The 19454-nt window shown below is 44.7% G+C and overlaps 1 protein-coding gene across 1 annotated transcript; it reads left to right on the top strand.

The window, feature by feature from the left end:
• Positions 1–1967: 1967 nt before the first annotated feature.
• On the top strand, positions 1968–18411 carry TMEM248 (transmembrane protein 248). Its single transcript, XM_068210401.1, has 7 exons — positions 1968–2187; positions 10320–10494; positions 11427–11712; positions 13201–13351; positions 14006–14189; positions 14661–14804; positions 15651–18411. The coding sequence occupies exons 2-7, from the start codon at positions 10336–10338 to the stop codon at positions 15669–15671; spliced, it is 945 nt and encodes a 314-aa protein (XP_068066502.1). The 5' UTR covers positions 1968–2187; positions 10320–10335; the 3' UTR covers positions 15672–18411.
• The last annotated feature ends 1043 nt before the right edge of the window (positions 18412–19454 follow it).

Below are 19454 nucleotides of genomic sequence, written 5' to 3' on the forward strand. Positions count from 1 at the left end.
CCAAACCCAAAGCTCAGCTGGAACTGCTTTTAAGCCAAGTTTAATTCTTGCCATGAGGAGGAAAGCCCCTACCTCGTGCTTCATTGCCACTTCACTAAAGCACTGCTCCTATTAAACTTGCACTGCAATAACTTCAGACCACGACTGTGATTTGTCCCTTTTTTCTGGCAGCTTTGTGCCTTTTTATGAACTATGCACCACCCCTGGGATGCTCACAACAAAACAAAAATCAAATTATTCCGTGTGTCACCACGGCCCAAATCGCTTGGGTCAATAATCCTGGGATTTATTTCATTTATTCAGGTGCTAATTCTGATCTCCAGGTTTGTCCCGAGGGAGGGGTGGGGGAAGCAAACTTGCAGCTGTTGTGTAAATGAAAGTGTTTAAATAAAAGTTCTGCCCTCGTTGCTGAGTCCCTAACCCCCTCCTCACCTTTTGTTATTCCATTAATGATTCTTGGCTGCTCTGAGTCGGGACAATCTACTTCTGTTTCCATCAATTTCAAATATCTCTTTCTATTTCCATCAATCCTCAAGTGCCCTTCGAGTTCTAGGCTGGGTACCAATGTTTATTTTTCTTTTCTCTGCAGAGAAGTCGTTGGGGTGATGAAGCACTTGGGAAGGATTTTGTAACTAAAATATCTCTTTTTTTTCACGTGCCATCTTGTAATCAAGGCACCACAGAGGGGATGTTTGGAGTAAATTAGCCAGGAAAGGTGGATTTGAGTATATTTGACAAATTTTATTTGGGTAAATTCGAAAAATTTACTCAAAATTTAAGTAAATTAGTCAGAAAAGGTGGATTTCACACCTGGAGTAATCCCTGAACGGGACTGGAGCACAGAGGTGCTCAGATAATTTGGGTGAGACCCCAGAGCTGCAAAACATAGCAAAGCACTGACTTTAATGGAAATATCATCCCTTAAATTGATTTAAATGGAAATATCATCCCTTAAAGTGAGTTAAAATGCAGGTGCTGTGCCCACAGTCAGTGTCAGAAATTCACTTTATTTTTCCTGCTCTTATTTTCAGTTTCACTGAAAATAGACTCTGCAGCCCCTTGGGCTGGATCTTTTATCGTAAAATATTTCTTTGCATGGGAATTCCTGCGTTTATTTCCTTTGGTAAGGAAGGTATTTTACAGGAAATGTTGGAGTCATTAATTGTGACTGTCGCTCATTAATTCAGTGCTGTCATCTCTGGGTTTCTGACCTTTCAGATCCTCATGGGACTGCTGGAGTTTTACCTTCCCAAAGCATTGTTAGGGAATATTTTTCACCCAGATATTTTAATGCAGAATTATTAATTTCTTTTTTTATAATTAATTTATTTTAATGCAGAATATTTAGGGAAGGTTTTCTCCCAGCTTGCCCAGCTGTCAGGGACAGAAAACAGCTCCACCAGACCTCACATTATCCTCGTGGAAACGTCATCATATTACCATGAATAATACCAATTTTTAATAATAGACACTAATGTATAATAACGCAATATAAACCAACGATATTATTCTTATTTACCACGATAAACGTAAATGAAGGCTTGCTTGCTTTAAGGATTTAACCCCGAGCAATTTTACCTACTGGAATAGGTATTGGTATTTATTATTATATTTATTATTACTATAAACAGGTTTTTATGTCAGGAAACATAACAAAAACGATGTCTGGGGAAAGTTTTTGGAGGAAAAGGGGAGGGGGAAGGCGGGAACATCCTGAGGGAGGCTGGAGCTGGAGCGCGGGGCTGCGGCGCCCGGGCCGGAGAGAACGCGGTGAGGGCCCGGCGCCGTTCCCGGTGCCTCTCCCGATGCTGGTTCCGTTCCGGTTCCGCTCCCGGTTCCGTTCCGGTTCCATTCCTGGTTCCATTCCCGGTTCCGCTCCCGATGCCGCTGCCGGGCCCTCCCGCGCTGCCGGCGCCGCCTCAATCTTGTCCCCCCCGCGCCACCGTCGGCGGGTGAGGGGTCAGGGCTGCGGCCCGGAAGCGGCGGCGGAGGCGGGGCCCGGTGCCGGGGCCTGTCCGTGTGTCCGGCCCGGGGCTGCCCGGGGAGCGGCCTCTCCCCCCGCTGCCCGTCCGCCCGTGCCCGCAGCCCCGGCAGGGCAGGACGATGGTGCAGAGCCCGCCCGCACGGCAGCGCCGCCGCCTCTGAGCCCCGCCCGGCCCAGGGGCCTGAGCCCCGCCGCGGACGCCGGTAAGGAGCGGACGGGGGCGGCTCTGCGGCCCGGTCTGCCGGGGGATGGGGCAGCCGTGAGGGCGCTCCGGGGCTGGGAGCAGCGGGGGGAGCACCGGGAGAGCCCCCGGGGAGCCTCGGGCCGCGGCACGGCCGCGCTGCCCCGAGCGCCGGCTCCCGGCTGGGTTCGGGGCGGTTTGGCTCTGCTGGGGGCGTCGTAGCCTCGGGGGTTTTTTTGTTATTTACCGATAAAAATTGTGTGGGGAAGGGTCGTCAGCTTGAAGTTAGTATGCGTGGCGGCCTAGCGGGGAAAAAAAAAAAAAACAGTGAAAAATAATAATTTCTGTAGCACTAAAAATAGTTGTGTTCAAAATAGCCTCTGAACGATGATTCCTGCGTTGGGCTTTTTTTGTGTGGCTGTTTTGGGATGTTTTCCCCAATTTTTTTTAAACCCATATTTCATGCTCTTTCACTTTTTACGGGGGTTTGACTAACTTGACTAGTGATCTCATGATGGTTTTAATTCTGAAATTCCTGGTGCATCATGCCTGGAACATGGCTGCTCCATCCCTGCCGCTACATCCACAGCGCGGATCCCAATCCCCCTGGGACAAAACACATTACAGCACGGCTGGGATTTTATTTTTCCCTTTGTTTGCTCCTTAGGGTTTGTCTTTGGGGAAATTTATTTCCAGGATTAGCTCTGGAGGGGGAATTATTGCCCTGGCGGACAAACCTGGACGCAGATAAGGATTCATTAATTAAGGTTTGCTCTCCACATCCTCGCTGAACTTCCCCGAAGTTTGGCCGCTGGAGCAGCGTGGTGGGGAAGAAAACCTGGGCCTGGCAGTTGTGGTAAATGATGATTGCGTTTGTTTTTTCTGAGGGCTGAGTTGCAGGAACCACTCCCCGGTGAATCCTTGTGCCCCTGGGCAGGACACAGCGGCTCGGGTTTCACCGGGGAGCTGCTGCCGCTCCCCTGCACCTGCCCGTGCCCGGGAATAATCCCGGTGGCTGCGGTCCAGCTCCTGCTCAGCAGGTGTGCACGGCACTGAGAGAACTTCTGTGGCAGCCCGAGAACAGATAATACTCAGATAATACTGAATTGTGCCTGGAAACCTCTCCCTGAGCCCGGCCCATCAAGCAGGATTAAGCCCTGGGTAGCTTTGTTACCTGCCCTGATTTGAGGAGTGGCTCTGTTGGAATGCGATTCTTCTTTTCCACTTGAAAGACAAGAGCTTTAAAGGTCACCTGAGAAAACAAAATAGTCCCTGTTCTCTGAGAGTGCCCAGCTGAGGGCAGGGGACAAACAGAGCTGGGTGTCCTTTGTCAGCTGGGGACAGAGGGACAGAGCCTGGCACACCCAGACCCCTCCTGGAGCACCCCCTGAGCTCATCCTGCGGGTCTGGCAGCTGGGATCTTCTTTTTTATTAAATAACAGCACAGGCTTCGTAGAAATGAAGCTGTTTTAGCAATCTAGCCCTGAACTATTAATGAAACTTGCTGGTATCAGGATTGTGTTGCTCTTCCCAAACCTCCCCGTACCCAAAGTGTGGCTGGGTTGGAATTCATTTTCTTTCCAAGACTGTCCTGACCTGTGAATAAAGCAGGTTCCCAGGGCTCAGAACTCCCAGGTTTTGTTTTGGATGAAAACCTGTGTGTGTGCTGGTGTTTAGGGGTTTGTTAATCTGTAAAATGGAGAGTGAACTCACCCAGCTGGGGCTGAGCAAGCTGAGGTGCTGTTTGCTTTGAGCAGTGGGAGTGAAGCACACAGACATGAGAATATTGCAGCCATGGCTTTGATATCTCAGCTGTGTCCCAGCTCCCTCATTTCGGTTGGTTTTGCTGCTGTTTCTATTTCCATCAGTGGCCACTGACTGTCTTGCTGCTTCTCTCCCTTCTTTCCACACCCAAACTCTGAATTTGCCATTCCCCAAAGCTGCCATTTCCTCAGCTTGTCAGTCATTTTTCTGCTTGTGATTCAAGCTGTGTATCTGTCTGCATCCCTGTCTCCTCACAGTTCTCATTACAGACTGAAGAGCCTTTTTCTGGCATTTCTCTGCACTTTCACTGCTGAATTGGGTCCCACATTCCGTAATGAGTAGCTTTAATGAAGTCAACAATTAACCTTGAACTGGTCATTCAACCAGTTTGTGATTATTGGAGAGTTACTGAGAATTTTCACACTTCTTCAGTAAAGCCATCCTGTATTTTTTGATTTCTCGTAGATCTTTCAAGGTCCTGTAAAATGGAATAATTTTACTTCTCCTTTCCTCTCCCAGGTTCTCATGCTAAGCAGCAGTAACCAGAATAGTATTTTTAATACAAATTCAAAGTCCTTCATCTATTATTGTGTGTTTTATTGCATTCTGGGTGATTTGGGTTATGGTAACTCACGTTGGAAGTCATGACTTAGACCTGGAGAAGCTGGAAGGTTTAAAAATGCCCATGAGTTCTTTTAGATGGAAGGGGATTCATTCCCATGGCACAGGCTTTTGGCAGACAGAGATGCCTGCTTCGAGTTTGGCACCAAAATGTCTGATTTTCTACCAGAGGTTGAGTTCATTTTGATTTGACAGCTGGGTATGTTTTAAATTATGTTTTTCACTTCTAACAAAAGTCAGAATTCAGGGTTCATTGAACCAGGGGAAAAAAGCTTCCTCACTCTATTGCTGCTTCCTGACTTTTAACTTTCCTTGCCTTTTCTCATTCATCATTTTTAAGAACTGAGAACATGTAAAAAATACTTGGAACTTGTTCGGATTTGTCTGTTTCTGCACGAATTTTTCTTCCAGTGGGAAATGGAAATCAACTTTGCTGTCCCCAGAGTATCAGCTGGCACAATGTTCAGGTGCTTGTGGTGAATCCACCAGACTTTTTGAACAACACAAGTCTGTTGGGAAGGGCTGTCACACACAGATTGAGTAATATTTGTTTTCCTTTTTATTTTTTACATCATTGACCGTTTTTTTTCAAGTTTTCTGTCTTTATATAGAGTTGAAAGTCAGGAATTTGGGTGTTTGAAATTCAGTCTAAATTTGATCTTTAAAATTTTCTGTCACTCACCAAATTACTTCCCTTCCTTGGCTTTGTTTCATGGTCAAACCTGAAATGTTTGCTGTTGGTGCCCCTCTTGGGGATGTTGAAATTGTTAATTAAGCTTTGAAAGGTGTTTTGAGAGCTGAAAAGAAACATTTTATAATTTCATGCTTCTTTCTATTTGTGCAAGTGCCTGGTTTTTGTTCATACTCTGCATCCTGATCCTTTATCAGGATACCAGGAAGAAGGAATGTCCTTTTCCACGTGTCCAGGTGCTGTTCCTCTCCTGCCCTGTGCAGATCATATGCAAAGCCATTTTCCTGCCATTTTCAGCTTCCAGGCTCCAGGAAAATATGGATTTTTTTTTAATCAGTAAACATATTTGTGGATAAAATAGCTCAGCAAACTGATAAGCCACTTCTGGCTGGAGCCAATTCCCCTTGTCCCCCACTGGAGCAGATGTGTTTGTGCACATCTGCTGGTCTTGGGGTTAGATTGGGTTGGATTCAAGGACCCAAGGTGATGTTTTTGTGAAGTTTCCTCCTCCACACGCCCTGATTGCTTCCCTCCCTTGTGCTGAGGAGAAGCCTGCTGGCATTTCCTGGGAGTTGTTGGTTTTGGTTTCTTTTGTTCACACTGAAGGAGGGGAGGAGGCTCAGCTGGACAGAGGTAGTGCTGTGCTCTGGAGGATTCCTCCAGGATGAATTCCTCCTTCCTGCCTGCCCTGCTGCTGCTGCTGCTGCTGGGGAAGGTTTTAGGCTGTGCAATTTCATCCCACTGCCTAAAAAGATGATCTAAAGCTGCTGCAGATCCTAACACCTCTATTTCCCCAGATATCAGAATGGGGGAGTTACTCTTCCTTACACTTGGTCTTGAACCTCATCAGGTTGTCTCAGAGCCACCTCTCCAGCCTGTCCAGACCCTTCCCACACAGCTTGGTGTCACTGCCATGCTTGTCCCCTTGTCCCTGTCACCCTCAGAGATAGTGAACAGCACCAGCCCCACCAGCAGCCCCAGCTCATACAACTCTGATTTTCATTTTGCTTTATTTTCACTCTTAGACATCAAATTTGAAGATAAGAAGCCCAAATGAAAGATGATTTTGGTACCTGCTGCTGTTTTTTGTTGTTAAAGGTGTTTGACTGAACACCACTGCTTCATTTGCATGTATTTATGGCTGCTTTCCCATGGTCTGTTTGATTTGTATTTGTAAATATTCCTTTGGCACACGGCATAATTTTCATTTTAAGTGGTTAACCCTGAGCTGACCCATTTCCTAACCCTTTTGCACTCCTTGTAGTGGGGCACCTTTGAAAATACAATTGATTTTTTTTTTTTTGAGCTGCACAGCTCAATTTAAACACTGTTCTGTGCAATGAGATCTTGAGAATGGAAAAACTTGGGAGATCCTAAAGGAGAAGTGCTGGGAGAGGCACTGCTGCCTCCTGCCCTTTTGCTCTTTAGGATATTTCAGTGGTGATTTTACATTTAAACCCCTCCTCTAGAGTGATTACCTTGCCTGCCCAACAAGAAGGGGAAATATCTGTGAGGAAATTCCATCATCTTAAGCTTTCTAGTGGCAGGGTGATAGTTGACATTATTGACAAAAATGTCAGATGACTTTGATCTCTTTAAAATTAATGTTTGGTTTTGCTTTCTTTTCACTTTGCTAACTGCAGTTTTGCTTTCAATACCTGCCTTGGTGCAGCATAAGGGTTTTTTATTGTTCTTAGGAATTCAGCTCCTTTGATATTAAGCCTCCAAATGGGAATTTAATACTTCAGCTGTGACTCATTGCATTGACTTTTTGGTCTTTGCAATAGACTTCAAGATTTTCCTTGTTTGCAATTTAGCCTTGAAAAACTCATCAGTCTATTTCAGCAGCTTCCTTTTCCACACTTTTTCATACACAAATAAAGAGGAATTCACAATGCTGCTCCTTTGAGGTTGCTGTCAGGAGCTGTTTTGGAGGAAATCTCCCCAGACTGTAGAATATTTTCTTGCTTTTGAGTTGGCTGCTCAATTCTGTGTTTCTCTGGCACTCTGACAGATTAAACTGTTGTATTTCCCCCCTTCACCATTTTAATCTTTTTCCCTGCCTGGGTTTGTAGATGCTGATTTAAGAGCACAACATCTCCAGGGTTTCCAGGCAAGCTCCAGCAGCTGTAACTCCTGCTGAACATCCCTCACTACCCAGCAATTACCTTGGAGCTGCTGGCCAATGTTCCAGCCTGGCAGTTTTCATTCTTGAGCTCCTTGTTTAGTCTGACTGGGGAGATTTTTATTGCACCAAGTATTAAAAGGCTTTGCTGGAGTGGAGAGAGGCAGCAGCAGTCATTAGAGCCACTCACTAAATTATTTATTTGGCTAAAAAGTGAAATCTGATCTTGCTTGCCTGACCTGCCAGGAGGTAAAAGCATTGTTTTGTTTTGTTTTGTTTTGTTTGGTTTTGTTTTAAACTCTGTGAACAAGAAATAAAAGTTTAAATTATATTCTGGAAGTTACTCATTTACACAGAGGAGGAAGTTAGTTACTAGAGCTGGCAGAAGAATTGTGATGCAATATGATTCTAACAGAGAGGAGTTTAAGGAAGCCTGAAAATCCATAGCCACTTTGATGTAATGCACTGATCTGGATCGCAAATTCCACGACAATTAAAGTTATTTAAGTACTTTGATTAAAAAATCAGTAGTTCTTCAGGCAGCAGCATGGAAACATTCGTCCTTCTGCTTTCCCCCATTGCTATTTTCACATCAGCTCCAGTATTGAAATCCACAGTTGTTCCCTTTTCCCTCCCAAATGCTCCAAAGGCACATTACTCCTCGGAAATTGCAGCTTATGGCATTTTCTGATTGCTTTCAGAGCCAGTGAGTTATGGCAGCATATTAAACAACTGGCACTTAAAAGCTGGTGATCTCTTACATAAAAATATTAGCCCAAATATTTCCCTGTATAGGATTTTCAGCACATACTGCTTTTTTATGGCTGGTTTAGACCCTGTGGCAAACAAATTCTAATGGAGCTGTTGGAAACCCCTTTAAAAAAGGAATCCCAGCCCTGGATGTGCTGTGGGTGACACTCAGCCCTGATTAAAACCTGCAGTAAACTCTGCATCTGTGTTACTTCCTTAAGGAAATTCAGGAGGGGACACTGCCTACAACTCTGCTTTTGGTTTAGGTTTTGATCTCCTTCCATCTCCCCATGTGTCTCCCACTTTTCCAGAAGGAGTGTTTGGGATTTTGCTTCTGGATGGAGCATTTGGGGTTTTTAACTCGGGCTCTTTTAAGGAATTTGCTGCCAGGGACAAGATAGGCAGAATGTGCAGAAGGGCGGATCATTCCCAGCATGATCCCTGCCAGCCCCAGCTCTCCCTTCCCTGTCCCTGCTGCCTTCTGCCACCTTCCCCGGCCTGCCTGGCTGTGCCACAGCTGCTCTGGGACAAAGTTCTGGTAAGGTGCACATTTCTCATCACCTTTTCTTCCCCTCTCGTCCCTCTCCTTTCCCTGCTTTTCACCTGGGTTTGTAGAGATGTTCGCAGCACCCGCTTGTCACTGAGAAAAACTTCCTGGGCTTTGCAGGGTGGATGGAAAGGGGTTGATGGTGCAAAATAATAAAGCCAGGATGAGATCTTGAGCTCTGGAGAGCTCTGTCTCAGCAGGTTTCAGCCAGGAGGGCGAGTGGGGAGTCAGCAGGCACAGCCCAGGGTCGTGTTGTTGGCACTGTACCTGTGTCTTTACTCCCCGAGCTGGGTTTTCCCCTCTCTGGGACACTTCTGCAGGTTCTGTCAATATTTCTTCTGCTAACAGGAACTGCTGAAGCATTCCTGCCAGTAAAATCCTGAGTATACACAAGGAAGTTGGGATCATTGTACTCTGTGGGCTCTGAAAAGGGCTTTGTCTGCCTGCTTGTCCTTTACCCTTCTTTTGTTTTCTCTTAAATCAATAGATCACATCACAGATCCCTCCCTGCCTTGCCCTGTGCCTCTCTCCTCCTCTGAGCTGCCACTTTTCAGCCCTGCTACACCTGGATTGTAAATGACAATGGTGGGAGTCAGTGGGAATCACCCCGAGCTGCAGGAGCAGTCCCTGCCTTAATTAAATGTTATCACATTTCTATGGATGTTCCAACTTTAACCCTTGCAGTACAAAATTCTTTTTGCCTTTCCCTCAGAATTTTGGAGATCAGCAGCACATTGCTAGGAGCAGCTCCTGCCTTGGTGGTTTAGTTGGGGTTAAAAGCCTTTTCAGCCAGGGTTTTAGGTAGGACAAAGATAAAGGTTGGCTTGGAGTTCCTTCTTGCAGAGCTTCTGAAGGAGATGTCACAAGGCTGCCCTTTAACACCTGGCTGTTTGCTTTTCCCTGGGCGTGGCGATGGGGAAGCTGATAAAAGAATTAGTGTCTTTTTGCTCTGCAGATAAAAATTCAGGAGGAGAATCAGACAAAATATTTTATTTGGGGCAAAAATTAATGACTTGGGACATTTCCTCAGCTTGTAAGGAAGCAAAGCTTCCCTGGCTATGTTTACAGACAGAACAAAAAGTTCTACATCCTGCAAGAATTAAATAAAGACCAGGAGTCTTCTAGCCTCCACCTTAATGCAGTTTTTTGGTGTTTCTGCACATAGGATTCTTGATGCAAAAGCCTTAAATAATGTGGGGCTACTTCTCAGATCCTGCTTTGAAAATAGAGGCACTTGGGATGGGGCAAAGAGGGATCCTTAAGGCTCCAGCCTCGGTTTTCAAAGGATGTGCAAAGTTTGATTTGTACCTTGGTGCATTCAGACATTACTGGCATTAAAATGTAGCAGTGGTACCCTGCCTGGGGAAAGACAAGAACTGCCTTTATTACTTATCAGAGATACTGGGCTGTGCTGGAAGCCCTCATTCCTTAACACCTGTTCCCAGCTGGCAGTTTGAGCCCTGGGAAGGTGATGTGGAGCCTGTTCTGATCACTACTGTATTTCAGGCACACGCTCTGTGCTCGGTGAACAGCCACAGACTCGAATCTCCATTCTGTGTAGCAATCCCATTTCTCTCTTTCTGTCTGCTGTGATCCACCACCCCCCAGCTGTAGCACACAGTCCAGTGACTCTGTTGGAACACTCTTTCCCCTCAGGTGAACAATCAGAATAATGTTCTACATAAACCTCTTGGAGAACCTGAAGGTTTATATCAGCAGCCGCCCTCCGCTCGTGGTCTTTATGATCAGCGTGAGCGCCATGGCCATCGCCTTCCTGACACTGGGCTACTTCTTCAAAATCAAGGAGATCAAATCCCCAGAAATGACAGAGGTACGTGCAAAAATGATGTTCATTTGGAAAACATGCCTGAAGTTAATTTTTTCCCCTCCTAGAGAGCACAGAGTTGTGTGGGGGTGTCTCCATTTTACTTTCAGAAGGGCTGTTGGGGTGAGTGTTTGTTAGTTGTTTTATGTCAATGATGAGGCCAAATCATCTGTCATGGATCTTCCCTGGCTGTGGCTAGGAGCCTTTCCGTTTGTTATTTAGGTGTTACTTTGTTTATTTAGCTGGTTTGGGGAACTCCTTCCCTCAGCACTGTCCTCTAATGGGGGAAACCTGGGCAGAAGGCGCTCACCCTGGAGCATGGTGAGGGGCTTGGAACGCAAGTCCTGTGAGCAACCACTGAGGGAGCTGGGGGTGTTTAACCTGGAGAAAAGGAGACTCAGGGGTGACTTTATCACTCTACAACTCCCTGAAAGGTGGCTGTGCTCAGGTGGGGTTGGGCTCTCTCCAGGCAGCACTGACAGAACCAGAGGACACAGACTCAAGCTGTGCCAAGGGAAATAGAGGTTGGATATTAGGAAAAAGTTTTTTACAGAAAGGTGATAAAGTTCTGGAATGGCTGCCCGGGGAGGTGGTGGAGTCACCATCCCTGGGTGTGTTTAACAAAGCCTGGATGTGGCACTGGGTGCAAGGGTTTACTTGAGGTGTTGGGGCTGGTTGGACTCGATCTTGAAGGTCTCTTCCAACCCAGTCATTCTGTGAATTCTGTGAACAGACTGAGTTTCCTTTCTAGCTCAGGGGAGGGAGCTGGGACTGAACCCCTCTGACTTCTACAAACAACTTTGCTGTTGAGCCAGCCCTGCTGGTGTTTGTGTTGCTCTCTGAGCCGTGTGATTTTTGTTCAATGGCCTGGAACCGGGCGGGACAGGACCGAGGCGTGAGCTCCCACACAGGCTTGAAATCTCCCCTTTTGTTTTAAGGACTGGAATACTTTCCTGCTGAGGTTTAATGATTTGGACTTCTGTATATCTGAGAATGAAACCTTGAAGCACCTCCTGAACGACACCACAACTCCAGAGAGCACCGTGACCAGCGGGCAGGCCAGGTCCTCCACGCAGTCCCCACAGACCCTTGAGGACTCTGGTCCCATCAACATCTCTGTCACCATCACACTGACCCTGGACCCTCTCAGACCTTTTGGGGGATACTCTCGCAATGTCACACACCTCAGCTCCACAATTTTTGGGCACCAGATTGGACTTTCAGGTAGGCAAGGCTGGACCTTTAAAAATTTAGGTTACAGTTGGCTTTTAGAGATTTTTCTAACCTTTCACGGGGGGATTGGCTTCAAACTGGTACTAAGGAGGTTTAGATTAAATATTAGGAAGAAATTCTTTATTGTGAGGGTCATGAGTACTCAGAAGCTGTGGCTGCCCCATCCCTGGGAGTGCCCAAGGCCAGGTTGGACGGGGCTTGGAGCAACCTGGGCTAGTGGAAAGTGTCCCTGCCCCTGGCAAGAGAGTGCAACAAGATCGTTTTAGGGCCCCCTCCAACTCAAACCATTCTATGATTCCAAATAATTATATGAATTTAATAACTATATAATAAAATTAAAATTTACCAGCTTATTATGGGTGAGATAACTCTTACGCACAGAGCACAGATGTGCTCCCAGATTTATTCTGAGTTTATTCCTGTATGGAGCCCTTCTCTTGTTTGTTAGAGGAACTTTTCCCTGCATTCAGAATGGAAAAGAACCTGCAGGCGTGCCAAGATCAGGCTTGGCAGTTTGAAATGATTAAACCTAATGACAATGGAAGGTCATTTTTAAGCCAGCAAAATTCCAAACAGTGACTTTCTTCAGTTTTGTCTTGATCCATCAAGTCCTCAGCTGACATTTCAAATGTGACATAGATGCAGTAGAGGGTATTATGTTGCCTAAAAAATTCTAGTTTATCTAAAATGCATAAGTGAATCAGCTTTAATATCACAAACAGCACCAGATAAGATGATTATGGCTTCTGTGGTGTGCAGAGACCAATCTGCTCTCTGGCTGCCTGCCAGGGAGTTTTGACAGGACTTCATAGAGAATTAATAGAAATTGATAATAGAACCTCACTGTATTTTATCTTTCAGCCAGAATTGCATTTTATAATAATGCTGAAGGTCTTGAACCTGTGGAGAGACATTGCCAATAGCTGCAAATGTGCATTACTGGGTTTTCTGTTGTTATTTTGTTGCTGCTTTGAGAGCTACCAAATGCAAGTTCCATTTGCAGCAGCCTGGATTTGTTTTCAGTCTGAATTTCTCCACGTGGAGTTATCATACAGGACTTAATGTGCAGTTCAGTATCGGCTGGCACCTTTTTCTCTACACAAATATCTCCAGTTTGAAAAGTGAGCATCAGAAAAAACAGATGTGGAACAAAGTTCTTAGGAGGAGAAAGGCTTTTCTAGTAAAGGTCTGTGAACATGCATGAATTCACTTATAAAGAGTTTTTAATTTCTGAAAGCAGCCTGATGACCCCAGTTCTGAGGTGGGAGAGATTAGAAAGAGCAGCAGCTGGGGGATTTTGTGGTTTGTTTTGGGTTTTAACTTTTCTTTTTGCTCTCTTTGTTGCCTGCAAAGATCCGGCATGACTCCAAAGGGTGATGTTTCCTGTCTTAATCATTTGTGTATTCTCCTTCTCCCAGCAATTGTTGCTCAGATACTTTTGTGAACCAAACCCCAGCTTTCCTTGTCTCTTTCTCAAAGGCAGAGAATCCCACGAGGAGATAAACATCACCTTCACCCTGCCAGCTGCCTGGAATTCTGATGACTGTGTCCTGCACGGCCACTGCGAGCAGGTCGTGTTCACCACCTGCATGACTGTGACAGCAGCCAGCAGCGTGTTCCCAGTCACAGTGTAAGTGCAGCTCTGCCCCAGGGGCTGCTTCCTGCCTCATTCATTCCTCTGACTCGTTAGCTCCTCGTGAAAATTCCTGTTAATCATGGAAATTATGTCCTTGCACTCCTTCCCCCATGGTGAAACGTTTGTCACTAAACCTCTGCTGTCTTAGAGATTTTTTGGCCCATGCCTGCCTTTCAGCTGTGATTTAAACTCCACTGGGAGCAAGAGAATCCGTGGAAATTTAAGGGATTTACCCCATAATTGAGTTTCAGAGATGAGATTTGACACTGAGGTTCTCACCCTCTTCCCTGCTGAGAGATCAGCACAAGGCAAAGGCTGCTTTGCCTTCACCAAAATATCTTCCCTTTGTCTTTGGATTCCCTGACACTGTTCCATCCAGCCTGGAGAAGCCCAGGCTGTGGGAAGCCTTAGGAAAACCGGTGTTTTTCCAATTAAGCTGTGGGATGTTGGCTTAATGCAACAACATGCAGTTAAATTCTGATTTTAGCATAGCAATCATGTGGCTTTTGGGGGTTTTTAACTTAAACTTTGGTGTTTTATTGTTGCTTTGGAAGGCCCAAACTAAAACCATGTTTTGAGAAGCAAAGTTGTCCTGGTTGAACATGGAAAATACATTTCAGGGTGCTGATTATTTCTGTTTTCTTGCAGTCAGCCACCACATTGTGTTCCTGAAACCTACAGCAATGCCACTCTGTGGTACAAGATCTTCACCACGGCCAGGGACTCGAACACAAAATATGCCCAGGATTACAACCCCTTCTGGTGTTACAAGGGAGCAATTGGCAAAGTCTACCATGCTTTAAATCCCAAACTAACTGTTATAGTTCCAGATGTAAGTGCTGGGCTGTTCCTCTGGTGTTTTCAGTAAATGCTTAGCTCTGGTTTCATTGGATATGGTTCCTAAAATTTTCAGGTTTTGCTGCTGGTTTATTGTGTGGTTTCATTGGATATGGTTCCTAAAATTGTAATTTTTGCTGCTGATTTATTGTGTGATGTGAGGGCTAAGAATGCCCCACCCTAATGGGTTTGATGATCTTCATCCACGTGCCTCACAGCTCTTAATAACCACCATTTATACTTTGAAATCATTTCACAAAAGCCTCTGCCAATATCTGGAAAAGTATCCTTAACACAGATCTTTATCACAGGAAACATTTTGTGCCACAATTAGGAATCACTCCCATTGCTGTGTAAAGGGGAGAAAGTTGATTAATGAAGTAATTTCTGGGTTGATTTGGTAATTATTGCTTTAATGCCAAGTGCTAAGTCAGTAAATGGTTTTAATTTGCTTTTCTGTGTGCAGGATGATCGCTCTCTAATAAACCTGCACCTCATGCACACCAGTTACTTCCTCTTTGTGATGGTGATCACAATGTTCTGCTATGCAGTCATTAAAGGCAGACCAAGCAAACTGAGGCAAAGCAACACAGAATTCTGCTCTGAAAAGGTGAGTGTGTGGTAACAAAATCCTGACTGATAAGGAAACAGAGAAAAGCTCCTGTTGGGCAGAGGACAGACTGGTTTTTCTTGTCTCTGGAGATGGGGATTTAATTGCCTTTCACTGTGGACAGTGCAGGTAGGGCTTATAAAATCCATACACGTGCTTTGGAGATGCTCAAAATGAGATTTCTGTCCTCCAGAAATGGATTATTGCAGCTCAGGAAGTGCCGGGCTGTGACTCTTCTGTGATAATTCTGGTGTTGCTTGAACTGTTTTGTGTGAAGCAATGAATAGTGGCATTAAATCTTCATTTATTCATTATCTTTTACCACAACAGACTGAAAACCTTGAGTAAAACATGATACATAATTCTAAAGGTTGTTCATCAGAATTAAGTTGAAAACAAAGCTGTTGAAAGAGTCATTGGTTGTTAATTAGAATTCAGTTAAAAACAGTAACAAAGCTGTTGAAAGAATCATTGTTCAGCATTACCTTGGGGACCTGCAGTTTGCCTGAAGGATTAAATATGAATATATTTAATTGAGTAGTAGGAAGCCAGTGTCGTCACCTTTTGATCTTAATGATGTTTTGTAGTTTGAGCTGGTTTGGGATGTTTTTTGTGGCTTTTTTTTTTGGTTTTGGGTGGTTTGTAACTTTCATTCTATTGATTTTTGCAAAGTACAAAACGCCTTCAGACTCGCTTTGATTTCCTTTCCAAGTCAGACTTTCCAAGCTTGCTTTGAAAAGTCAAGGACAGCTCTGCCAGCTCACAGAGATAAATCATATCACTGTTACAGGATTAAGAATTTGCCTTTAATTAAATATTTTCTCTTCCTTTGTTTTTTTTTCCCAGGTTGCTTTGTCAGAAGCATAAAACCCCCCTCTCCTCCTGAGAACGACCGAAACCATTGCCTGCTGAACCCAGCCTGGGTCTTAACACTCTGTGAATCCATTACCTTGCAATGTTGGTTTATTCCAACCAAAGACATTTCAAAGTGCCTGTAATTGATTTGTACATATTTATAAAAGCAGAATATCCAGAGTAATTCTGAGCAGATGTGCTTGTCCCGTGGCGTGGTCGGGATCCTCCGGCCCTGCCCTGGGACAGCCCCATGTTGGTGTAGATAACTCCAGTGAAAAGGCTCCACAGAGGCAGAGATTTTTGTCCAGCTGCACCTGGGCAGGTGAAGATGCCTTTGCAAGTGTCTCAAACCAACCAAGAGATTTTGGTTTTTTTGCCCAATCTGTACAGTGTGTTTGAACCAAGTATGCACCTTTGATATAATCCTGCATTTCCAGAGCCACCAATCTACAACATGAATTCAATGTGTGTTTGTGTGGCCTAATACTTTATTCCATTTGCTCCTTGCTTGCAAGAAAAGATATCAACGTTTTAGATTATTTTTTTCTCTTTTGGAAGAAAAAAAATACATATTCACATTTTAATAGTGCTGTATTTAGGACAAACTTGTGCTTTTATTCATAGTAAAAAAATTAAGAAGTGAAGTCCCATTTTAAACTGTTAATTACTGAAAAGAACTGTTTGATTTTTTTTTTGTTTTGGTTTGTTTTTTTGGTATTTCATTTGGCTTGCTGAATGCCAGAGAACCAGTCAGCACAGAGACTTATCTGGAAAACTTTTCCACTTGGCCTCCCATCCCCAGCCCTCCAGCCAGGATTGTGTGTCTCTGCTGCAGAGCAGCTGTCTGTACACTTTTTTTTTCCCTTTTTTTTTTTTTCCTTTTCTTTCTAGAAAGTGAAACTTAATAAAAAGATGTATTGTGTTAACAGCCTGCTGGGGCTCTGCACAGCCTTGGGCAAGTGCAAAGAGTGAAAGGCAAAGAGATCTCAGAGTCAGTTCCAGAGCTTCACTCTGGGACTGTGCCTGCAGCTCTGAGGGGCAGCTGCCACTGGCACTGCTGAGCTCTGGCCCAATAAATTCATTAAATTGCCATTTTCTGCTGCCCACTCAGGGGAGAATGGCCACAAAAGTGGGGCTCTTGTGAGGATGGTCAAAGAAACCACCCAGTGAAACCCCTTCTGTTCTCTGTGTCCGTTCTTCAGTCAGAGATTTGATTCTGTGCATTTCTCCCTTCTCCATTCTGCCTTCTGCTGGTTTTTCTTCCTGGTTCCTTGAGCAGCCTCCTTAATTTCAAGGTTCAGGCTCTTCCTGCAGACATTTCCACCACTGCTTTTAAATCTCACTGGTTGCCTTAATTGACTTTTTACTTTTCTCCCAGGTTTCATTCATTCATTCCTTCATTCCTCCTCACAGGCTTTTTTTCCTCCTCCTTTTGCTCCAAACTCCACAGAAGAAAAAAGCCAAGTGAGAATCTCATAGTCTCAGTGATGCTGGCAGAAAATTCCTAGTTTATTCCCTCCAGAGTCTGTGTGTGTTGGGACTTCAGTAAGTTCACGAGTGTTAAGGGTGTTTGAGCAGTCACAGTTTCCTTCAGAACATGTTTCCTCCCACAATTTCAGTTCCCCAAGTGGGATTATCTGACATATTTTCCTCCAGAGAATGTTAAGGCAAAGCTTTAGAGATGGCCTGGTTTGAAGTTTAGGGATAAAAAGAAGGTCCCAGTTTTCTCCTGATGCTGCTGTGGGCTGCTGCTGCTTCCCGGGGATGAGGCAGGAGAGTGAAACAGGCCCAGAGCTTCTCCTGAGCTGTTCCTAAATCCCAGCCTGAGCTGTTCCTAAATCACACAAGCCCAGCCTTCTGTGCTAATCCTCGCTCCAAGAGTTGCCTCAGAGGGTGGCTTGATCTGGGGACCAAAGGCAGGAATAGGAGATGGATTGGGAGAGATGAATCTTGGAAATACCCAAAACCCACCCAACATCACCTGGCTCCTTCAGGAAAGCAAAGCAAATCCTGTCTCCTTCAACAAATTCCAACCCCAAACATCCCAGCTGGAATTTGGGCTGTCAGGGGAACTGTTTGGGAATGAAAGGAGCCTGCTTGGCAACTTCCCCCCCACTTTCTGCACCCCCCAGGAATATTAAAGATTGTCACCCACAGATGCAAAAGGGAGAACGTTGGAGAGTTGGATTTGTTGGCCTTAGTTCATCCTTTTGCCCCCTGCATTGCAGCAGGGAGGTGCAGGGTGTCCCAGCAGGCCAAAGTGCTGGAATGCTGAGGAATATTGGATTGTTCCCAGGCGATGTACAAAGTTAAATGCAGCCAAACAGAAGAGTTAAAACTTAATATTGAAGTTCAGATCATATTGATCTTTCCTTTTTTTGTTTTCTTTTTTCTTTTTAACTATGACTTGAATCAGTTTTGATTCTATTTGTACGTGTTTTCTTGTTCTTAGAAAGCTGCCATTTTCCTTTTTCTTTTTTTTTTCTTTTTTCTTTTTTTTCTTTTTTTTTTTTTTTTGCATTTTCTTTGGCATTATGGCATTACATAGAAAATCTGAGCCTTGTTTTCAACCCTCTGCAGGTGATTGTAGGGTTTGAGATGGCTGTTTTTTGTTTTGTTTTGTTCTTACATTTCACTTGTCTTGTTGCATGATGGTTAATAGCTGATTTGGAAATGACATTTCTCTCCTAGATTAATTTTTGTGTTTGTAAGATGTGCATATTGCTTTGCAGAATAAAAACTATGAAGTTTATCCTTGCTGTCTTTATTTCCACAGCCTGGTGGCTGCAGAGGTTTCATAAATCAACCAAAATTATCTGGAGCACAGGAGGAAATCACGGAAAAATCTGCAGCAAAATGAAATTGAATTTGGGCTGTAAATTCTCTTTTTCCCTCCAGCACTCATCAAAACCTTGCTGGTGTGAATTGCCTGGCAGGGAGAAAATTAATCTGAAGGTAGCAGCCCCTGTTTCTGTTTAGCTCCTGGGACTTGTTTGTCACCAGAATTTGGATTCCTGAGCCCCAGCCCTGTCCTGGGAGATGCTCAGGAGCTGCACACACACAAAGGTTCCATTGTGGGTCCTTTCTCTCAGCATTTGCCAAATTTTTGGGTGCAGTCTGAGTTCTGACCTTGAGTGTCTGTGAGCCTGGGCTGGGAAGAGCTCAGCGACCAAAACAAGGGTTTGGGTCTTGCTGCAGCCCATTCCTGAGTTGTCCCTGTCCCCCAGAGCCCTGCAGGGGCTCTGCACAGCTCCGGTCCCTTGCTGTGCCTTCTCCTGGGCTGCTGGGACAGCTTGGTTTGTGTTTCTCCTTTTTAAAGGGTTTTTACAGCTCTGCTGTGACTTTTACCGAGCTAAAAACTGGATCATCCCAGCTGCTCCAGGCTCTGTCCTGCCCTGCAAGGCTTCCTGGCAGACCCAATATTCCCTTTTATTTACCTTTTGGAGATGCTTCTTTAGAGGATGTTAAAGAAACTGTTGGGATCTAAGCATAGATTTCCCTGGGCTGCCTTTTTTTTAACTCCTTGCAACAGGATTCGGGCACCTTGATGGAATAAATAGCAATAAGATTCAACCTGTAGTGACAGAAAGAGTAAGGCAAGGCAGAGAGCAGCTTTTTAAAATGTGTGTGAATAAAAAAATGTCACATTTCCATGTCATTTGTCTTTTGAAAGGATCCCTGCTGGTAATATTCCAGCAAGAAAGGGTTTTATAGTGAGGAGGGTGGTAAAATATTCCCTGTGGGAATTGTTTTAATTATCATGGGATAATCATACCATGGATTTGTTTTGTCAGT

Source organism: Anomalospiza imberbis, chromosome 20 (assembly GCF_031753505.1).
Source record: "Anomalospiza imberbis isolate Cuckoo-Finch-1a 21T00152 chromosome 20, ASM3175350v1, whole genome shotgun sequence".
Lineage (NCBI taxonomy): Eukaryota > Metazoa > Chordata > Aves > Passeriformes > Viduidae > Anomalospiza > Anomalospiza imberbis.